The following is a 9448-nucleotide window of genomic DNA, read 5'->3' as shown; positions in this document are numbered from 1 at the left end:
AGGAGCCCGGTGCCGCAGCCACTGCGTGCTTTTAAGTTTTTGTGTGGCTGCATATAGAGGCGGGAGCTGAGAATTTCTGAACTGACAATGCACAAAAAATGGCTCCAGGCAGAAAAGTTTGAAGAATTACAAGGAAATTGTAGAGACTTCAACACAGAGCCCACTGGAAAGGTGGTTGTTTTGAGCAGGGGTTATTAACCCTTGCTCTCCAGGCAAAACTGACTCAATGAGAGTTTTGCCTGAGCTGAGGGTGATGCAGAACAGCTCAAGCTGCTTGGCAGCATCAGGCACACTTGCTGAGTACCCTTAAAAAGCACATTGGAATGGGGCCATCAGGCCGGCAGTGTACAGGAGAGCTGTGGCTGCTCCAAGGCCCTGGCCAGGGTTTGCATGGTGCCAGCTGGGAGCAGAAAGTAAATTTGGGTTTGGATGATGTTCCTATGCAGGCTGTTCCAGTAAGCTGCAATCTTTATCAACCACTGTAACAGCCTCAACCTACCATAATGGCAGGTAGGTTGGAGGTGGTTCATTTTCACTCTCACCTCCCTTCACTCAGTCCCTGCAGAAAGGGCTGCATTTGGCTGAGCATCTCTGGGTCCAGAGAGTGTTCACTCTGGAGTGTAATAATGATCATTTCAATGCCAATGTTCAATGATTCACCATGAGAAGCACTAGAGTAGGATTTTAGCAATTCCGTTCTCCCAACAAGACCTGCCAACACCTGCAACCCCCCAGCTTCCCCAGCACCCTTCCCATGGAAGATAACCAGTCCCAAAGCTCCCACACCGTGCCTCAGGGCTCTGGCAGGGCTTGTTGCCTGACCCTGCTCCAGCTTATCCTGGCAGGAACACACAGACCCAGGCTGCCAGGCTCTCGCCTCCTCCCTCCTCCTCCGCCTCCCTTTCAAGCAGCAATAAGGTTTCAAGACACACACATCCTGCAGTGACTTCACCATGGAGATGGGAGGGTAGAGACAAAGGGGTGAGGGGAGGTCAGTTAATCCCACAGACACCACCAGACTGGGACACACATGGGCTGGGGAAGAGTTCATTTTAAAACTAAATAGCAATGAGGTTATTGAGCTCAAGTTCTCTTCTTTTCTGTGCTATAAACCCCAGGCTCTGCTCCCCCTTCTTCATCCCCCTTATTCCCCCTCTGCAACATGCCTTGTGTCTTGATTATTCCCAGGCATGAGCGGCAATGTGATCTCGCTGGGGAAGTTTATGCCAGTTTTCTAGGAGGATGCACTGGGCATTCTAGCCAAAGGAGAAATTAAACAAGACTACTTCAAGTCCATATATATTGAGTCAGGATCACTATTTGCAGCAAGGCTAGGTCACTTTATAACTCAGGTAAAAACTCGTCTGAAATTCAGCATCCCATAGGCTTCAGCTCTGGTGGAGCCTCATGGCTGAGAGTTCTCTTTTTTCACCGTCACACTCGCTTCTGCCCAGGCAGTGGGATTCAAACCCATGCCAAGTGGAGCCTGGTACTCCTGGCTGCTTTCTGTTACAAATTTTATTTTCAGGGGCTTTAGCTTATCAGGAAAGGTCGTTACACTTCTTTAATTTCACTCTTCTGCAGGCAGAACTGGGGAAGCCCCAGAGAAACTGCTACGCCCTGCCAGGCTTTGATTTTTCATACGGGCTGTACATCCACAGGAGAGATGGAGGAGTCCCCGAAGGTACGACAACACCACTAAAATATAGACAAGCAAGGAAATCCTAATGCTAATAGGGACTTTCCTCTCCTTCCCAGAGCTCTTCAGTACTTCTCACAAAGCTGGAAGTGAAGAACTCCAACATTCACCCACTTTCATTAATATCATTCAAATTGCTTGGGGACTAGTAAAGTTTCTCTGTCATATTGGAAACTTTTATAGGATCACACAGAGCCCAAGCGGAGAGGGGTATGGCACCTGCAAAGGGTGATACACATGGCCACTTTTATAACCTTGTTAGAGTTCCTACTTTGTGCTCTCAGGCAAAATTCCCCTGTGAAATCAGACTTGCTGAGCAAGCCAGGGTGGAGGGTGACAAGAGATCCAGTTCAGGTGGGAGATGTCCCATATGAAATGCAGCGAGATGGGACACAAAGTTCACTCCACAGTGAAGCCATGGCAAAATGCACACAAGCCATGCAAGGCCCTTGTGCATGGTGCACAAACATCAGCCTGCCCTCCCAAACAGGAGTTACTCAACATGCCTGATCTTTTTCTCTTTGCCTCTCATGTTTCCTTCCACCTCCAGCAATAGGCCGCTGGAACACAGTAAAGCCCAGGACACCCTCAGTTCAGAAGATGCCCCGGGACTTCATCACCATGAACCGTGGTGCTCTGAAGGCTGGTTATACCACAGCCCATGAGTTTAATTTGTACTACAAGGCCAAGGACATTCGGTGCAAAGACGATGAGTACAGTCGCTTCAAGAGATGTCCTCCTCAAGTACCTGCAGACTTTACTTATGGCATCACGACACGGTAAGGGGCAAGGCTTGGGGCCCTTCTCAGAAAGCAATTTTCCCTTCCTACCTTCTCATCTGCATCTCCCCCACATCTCAGCCAGCACAGTCCCCAAAACAGAAGTGTGTCCTGAACCTGGATGTGCTGCAGCTGAGTCACAGCATCACTTCCACATCTGATTGCACCCGTGCATCATATAATCAACTACCTACATGCCACAACACACCCCCATTTCATCTGTGGCACTAAGCTTGGAACCTCTTAAAAATATGTTCAATGCCAATCCTTTAACTTAAAGGAATATGAAGAGTTGTAAGCCAGAATAATGGCTTGTCAGGGTCAGAAAATCAGAGCAACAGCATCACTGCCTGTCCTTCGTGGGAACACGAGGGAGGCTGGAGGGCACGGTGCTCCAGAACAGCCAGTGTGAGTCCAGCACAAACAGCCCAAAGCCCCTGAAGGTGACTGCGAAGCAGCCCTGCTGCTGGCTGCTGGAGCACAGAGTTTTCTTGCTCTGTGCAGGTCTGGACCAGACATTAGGTTTTATTTTAAGAGCTGTATAATAATCACTACCAGAAAAACAACAGCTACAAATTCTAGAGAAAAGACATGATGAACGGCACTGTGTATTTTACATGATAGTAAATGGGCTTTGCATATGCAAATTGAATGGATTTTAAAATGGTATTTAATGACAATTTTCGTAGCAGACATTAACATTAATTGCATCAAAATGAAAATGTAGCATTAGCTTGCTGTTAGCTGCAAATGCCCCAGCTATAAAGCTTTATCTTTATCAGTATCAGCCCTCACCGATGTGACAGGGCTGCTCTGCAAATTGCAGGCAAAAGGGCTTTTATGTTACAAAAGTATCCCCCAATGTAGACAAAAATCAACATCAATTTTGCTTTATTTCTTCATAAACGGAGGTTAAATGGCTGCCTTTAAGAAGTCTAGGCACGTTTCAAAAGTTTTAAGGAAAATCTGCAGACCCCACAATAACAGAAGTAGTGAGGAAGGGCTTTTAATTTAAAGTTATTATTGTACAAGTTGCCTGCTCCTTAATAGCTACCTTTTATGCAGACTGATTGTATTTATCCCTTCACTTTAAAAGCACGTTATAGACAAAATCAAATTACTGGGATTACCAAGGAGTTGTTACAGCCATTTCAGTAAAAGTGGGAATTTAACACACTTTTCCAGGACTGCCAAGTTAAAGATACCAGCTTTGGTGAGCACTCTGCAGCCCAAAACTGTCCCTAGTCACAGCTGACCAGGTTGAGCAAGACCTGCCCTGTTAAAAATGACTTGGTTGTCAACAATTTAAGTTGCTCCTGCTTTCAGGCTCTACTCCCTGTACGACTGCATTCTTGGTGCTGCTAATTGGGAAGGCACTTAACTAAGCTACATGCTTGTCTGGGGGCAGAAGGGAAGGATGGCATATGGTCTTTTTCCATGACTCCAAGCACTTGCTTGCCTTTAGAAACACCCACTTGGCTAAATGTCTTAGGTGCAGTGAAGTTTTTCAGCAAGAGCAGAGCCTGCACGTCTTTCCTTAGCCCAAGGCACAACACAGACAATACAGCTGAGAAGGCCAGAGAGCAAAGGTGCCTTCTCATCGCACTGGGAGCTGCTGCAGCCACGTTGTCTGATGATGGCAATGCTCCAGCACAATCCCCAGGGTAGCAGCGCAAACCCTCCCAGCCTGCACCCCCAGCCCTGCTGCAGCTCTTTTGCGCCGCTGGAATTGCGGCTAAAGCCAGCACGCAGCCTCGGGGCTGGGCTGCCTCGCTGGGACAGTGGCACCAGGGGCTATAAACCCAGCAGCTGCCACAGGAACGCGTTTGCGGTCTTGCAGCCGTCGGGGTAATGTGTGGGTTTTTCTTAAGCCCTGGCAACGTATCTCCAGCCCCTTCTCAGGCCCTGGGCTGCACTGCCAAAGGCTTCTGTCTCCCAAAGACACCAAGGCCAGGAGTTCTCCCCAGGCTCACAAGTACAAGCTCTCCTGGATCATCCCAAATAGAAATGAACACAAATGCTGTGGTTGCTGTTAGTGCTTTATTAATCACACCCTGGCCCTGCTGCTCCCTCTAGCCTGGCAGAGTGCTTACACCTCTGCTTTCTGTTCATGGTGGACATGTGCTGCATGAAGCATTTCACAAAGCAGCATCAAACACTGGAGGGAGCTTTCTGAAGCCCTGAGGCCTCTTTCCTTTCCTGGGGTATTTACCTTCAAAGGTCACCCATACCCCTCTTTTAATTCCCTGTAGGCATCTTCCATGGGAGAGAAGCAGCTCTACTTTTTTGCTGATTTCCCCCCGTTCTCTCCCTCCCTTTTCCCAGAGAAATGTTTGCTACGAATCATGTGGCCAGCTTTGTTGTGAGAGTCATAAAAAGGACATTTTTCATCTCTTCTTTTTCCTGCTCTTGTTCCCTTCTCTCTCTCAGTATCAGACAGAGATTTATTCCCTCCCTGATGCCTGTGGCATTTGGAGCTGGGAGGGGTCAGGGGAGACACTGATGGGACGATAATAGATAATACAGTGGTTCCCCAGGGTCTTGTCCAGCTCCGTAGCTGATCCATCAGCAGGCAGTGCTCGTGCCAAGGTCAGCGGTAACAAGGATGTGGTAGGGTCCCAGCCTCCCCCACGGGGCATCCTCCAGTCAGGCTCCCCCGATTCACACTCCAGCTTCTGATCTCTACAAGGGCTGCCTTGTGCAAGCCAGAATTTGCAAAAAAGCACGTGTCCACTGAGCGCAGGCGCTGGGGTAATGACCACGTTACAGTGCATGCACGCTCAACTTCACCTGCCCCAGCCCTCAGCCTCACCGCAAACAGGTCTACAGGTTTTCTTTCAAGGAAAATTAGCCATACCTCCCCTCCAGGAGCTAAACCCATCCCATCCATGTGCTCCATGCATGACACATTACATAGCTGTAAGATGTGTGCAAATTAGGGTTACTGTCCTCCTGGACCCAAGTCCTAGGTACTTTCATTTAAAATAACCCCACAACACAGTGCTACTAGCAGGTGTATTCATCCCCCACACTCTGTGTAATGACTTTGTTTTACAAGAAGGAGGATGCAGGGCACTGAGTGGGCTGGGTTTTGATCATACTGGAGATTAAAAGACACAGAGGGTCTGTGAAGACCTCCAGGATCTTCCTGGATCAACACCCTGGTGTCGATACAGTTTGGTATTCAAGGTGCATTTGGAAACCCCAAAAGATGTCCAGATCCACATTTATCCTCCTAGCCACCTTTTCTTCACTCTGCACTGAAATTAGCACACATTAAGCAGCCATTTTTGGAACTAGATTATGCACAAAGATACAGATGCTGCCTGTAGCTAGATTTTAGATTATATTGATTTGCACAAGGTCGCACAAGGAGTTTGAAGCCAAAACACATGAGCATACAGTTGGTACCCCAGGCACAAGTTTTCTCCCCAGGAGCTAGCAGTGCAGAGTGCATCCTCAGCATGAACACACTGTCCAGCATTTCCAGGGCTGCTTTGAGAGAACAGCTTTCATTTGCCTCTTAGTATTGCAAGTTTCCTAATTGTACATGCTATGTCCTAGAACATATTCCTGGACACAAGGATCGCACGGACGTGCCATTCTCTTCCATCCTATACCTGTACCTCCTTCAAACGCTGCATGGCCATAACCCTGCCTCTGACGTGCTGGCATCCACTTGGCAGTTGGCCTGTAGGTTGGGCTGACCTTGGGTGTGCTGGCAGGATTTCCCTGGCACTCTGTCATGCCCATATCTCCTGCCGGGTCCCCCCGACCGTCTGCCTTCACTTCAACTGTCCCTTTCCTGAATTTTACATCCTATTTTCCTTCTAACTTCATCTCCTCCTAACATTCCACCTCCCGTTCTCTAAAACTGGTCTTACTCCTTTGGCAGCTGCTTTCACCATGTTCCTGCAGCAAACTCACCTCTCTAAAGCATTTGGTCACTGCAATCTCTCTTCTTCTTATTGTTACAATAGGCCAAGGGCATCACTTATCCAGCACCTCCTCTTTTCTTTCTATCATTTAAATTGTCCTAATGCTCTGTTGACAATTGTCTCACTGGCCTTTAGCAGCTCAGCTGTTACCTTGGCTATCCCTGCAGCTTCCTGGCTTAACCGACTGCTCTGTCCTTAGCTTTCACCTTCTCCGAGAAGGAGGTTTCAATTCTCATGCTTCTTCTTTGCAAGTGGCCTTTCTACCCACAGTGTCTGTGATGTTCACACACAGCCAGAACAAAGTTTAGAAAGCTGCCCAGAAGGTGCTTAGATATTTCCAGCATCTCTTTGGCACAGAGTGCACTGGTAGGTTTGTTTTTGAGACACTTAAAGAACATTTCAGGTCATTAATATATGGCCCTGAAAAAAAAAAGCTAATCTAGCTATGGACCAGCTGCAAAGATATGTCAAAGAAACAATACTGAAGAGCAGAGGGTGTTCCTGGAAAGAACCCACCAGGAAAAGCTGGACAGGGAAGAAAGCCGAATATCAGCAAGCCCACACCTGATCCACAATCACTGGAAGCCAAACAAATAAAGGAAGTTTAAAGCCACAAAAATCCCAAATATTGGGGCAAACAGACATTGTAGGAAAAAAATATCAGAGCACTGACAAAACAAATTATAAAAATGTAACAGTGACTGGAACTACTGTCAGACTGAAGGCACCAGGAAAATGCAACCAAGTTAAAAAATATAGGACTCTCATCAGTTCAGATAATTGCATATCCTATCCAGCTCCACAGCTAAAGGCACTTTGTGTCCCTGCCACCATTCTCACATTGCTAAGATAAGAATTTCTATTTCAAGAATCATTTGCTTCTGCTGGAGACATTCCAGGCTGGGTATGTGCTCGCATCGCTGTGGGTACATTAGCTACCACAGGGCTCCCAGCCGCATCCGCCTCGATCGTGCTGCCTCGTGCTCGGTAGCTGCAGCATCTGCTCGGGCAGAAAGACCTGTTACCCCCTTCAAAAAAAAAATCATCCTGAGCGCACCGTGGAGATACTGGTTCTCCTTCAGTGTAATTATCTACTGCAGTTATAACAGTTTGACTACTTCAGGCTCCCGGATTAAGAGGAAATAAGCAGCCAAGTCATGGTTTGGCATAAGGTTCAAGTCCTGCACGTCAGCCACAGAGCTGGGAAAAGAGATCTAAAGAATAGAGATTTAGATCCCTTATTACCAATTGCATTACACTGAATAGGAAAGTAATTTACTCTCTCACACAGACTGGCTGTTGTCCATGGGTTTATCTCCATTGATTACAGCTGGCTGAAAAATTTCTACCAAAATTTTTACCATCTAAAACTGCTTCTTGCCATAAGTGGACTTTTTCCCTTGCAAACTTCTGCTTTTGCAGTCTGTGCAATGAAAACCTGGGTCCGGGCAAAATAACCACAGAATCCTTTTTGTGAAAGAGAAGCTTTTCAGTCCTCATTGACATCTTTTCCTTTCAAAGTAATGTTCCCACCCAGCCAGAGAGATTCAAGTATGGGATGGAGGTCAAGGGGAAGACCTTGCTCTTTGATTTGTTTTGCTCAGTGTTGTGGGGTTTTTTTCCTTGGTTTTTTACTCATTGGGATGTTTTGCATTTGTTGATGGCTGCAGACTGAACACTGTTCACTCTCAGCCATGGATTGAGACCTCCAGGCAGAATAGCTCTGCCCCATAATCACATCCCACCTGAGTTTCTCACAGGGTAACAGCAGATTTCCAGTCAGTAGACAAGTGTGTTGAACACAAATCTAAATAATCTTCAATTAAGTCAGCCAAAGGGTAACTCCAACTCAAAAAAATCGATGCTAATGCACAAATTCCAGCTTGTAAAGCCAAATATTTAAGGGATAAGAGCTGGCTTGGTATCTTCACTGCAAGACACATGTTTTCATGTGTGCGTTTAGGACCGTTCCAAGTATACATCTCACTCTGGACCTGGGAGGGAATAGTAAAGTAAATTGGTGCTCTTGTAACCGTGTGTACTCTTAAGTACAGCTATGAGCATCTGATAAATCTTTTAAAGTGCGTGTTTACAATGGATTTTATTCTTTTTACTGTTCTATACATACGAGCCCTCTGAGCAAAATAACAGATCCTCTGACACTTAAAAGAAGCCACTACCTCATTGGCTGCCCGCAGTGAAATAATTTATATCGTTATTTCCTCATCCAAATTACAAGGATTGTAAAGAAGCTTCAGAAATTCAGAGTAATCAGTGCTTTGACAGCACAGATCCTGCAGCTGCCATGCAGGTGAAAGACCCACTATTTCAAATGAGTTTTGCCAGCCCAAAGACTGCAAAAAAAATTGGTCCCTGAGTGTTTTCTACCAATTTTTCTCTTGTTATTTTCTTCGGTGGTTAACAGAAAGTGAGGACAAGTGAAGATCGTTTAAAACTGATCTTTCAGGCCTCTCCATGGGTTTATGGCCAGGACCTGTTTAGAGGACCATAAAGCTGTAAGGGGCCTATAAGTTTACCATATAGTCCACGAGCTTCTTTGGAAAATGAAGAGCCATTCACACCCTGCTTGTTTTGCCATCTCTCCCTCTCCTTACAAACACACCCGCACGCCTGTGTGTGGGGACTGCCGGAGCCGCTAATTGAATTCACTCTCGTGAAAGTGTTAACAAATTGTAAGTGACCTTTTATACAAATTTCAAAGTCAAGAATTCACCACTATGCACATCCCTCTTCTGCCATTCCCTGTTATGCAAAACCCACAAACAATTAAAAGAAATAACGAAGAGCCCAGCGGCCCTCTTTCCTAATTAGCTGCAGGAGGCAATGCTTGGGAGTGTGGCTAAGTGCTTCAATTACCGCGGCCCTCCTCACTGCCCTTGTTAGAAGAGACAGGTCCACCGGCCAAAGGGGAACAATTAAGGCAAGGCAGAGCCACGCAGTTTGCAGGGGGATGCCGGGGCCATGCCGGCTCTCGCACAAGGGCCGGGGCTGTAATCATGCCCCAGATTCCT

General features: G+C 46.8%; 1 protein-coding gene across 1 annotated transcript in view; it reads left to right on the top strand.

The window, feature by feature from the left end:
* The first annotated feature begins 503 nt into the window (after positions 1–503).
* Positions 504–9448, top strand: part of LOC104617892 (chromosome unknown open reading frame, human C9orf171) — a 25594-nt gene continuing 16649 nt past the window's right edge. The window contains exons 1-3 of the mRNA XM_010283329.1: positions 504–510; positions 1529–1684; positions 2250–2478. Of these exons, the coding sequence (XP_010281631.1) occupies positions 504–510; positions 1529–1684; positions 2250–2478 (392 nt within the window). The remainder of the gene's footprint in view (positions 511–1528; positions 1685–2249; positions 2479–9448) is intronic.

The sequence above is a fragment of the Phaethon lepturus genome, unplaced genomic scaffold, assembly GCF_000687285.1.
Source record: "Phaethon lepturus isolate BGI_N335 unplaced genomic scaffold, ASM68728v1 scaffold20933, whole genome shotgun sequence".
NCBI lineage: Eukaryota > Metazoa > Chordata > Aves > Phaethontiformes > Phaethontidae > Phaethon > Phaethon lepturus.
Note: the sequence above shows the minus strand (reverse complement) of the source record. Positions and strands in the feature narration are given on the sequence as shown.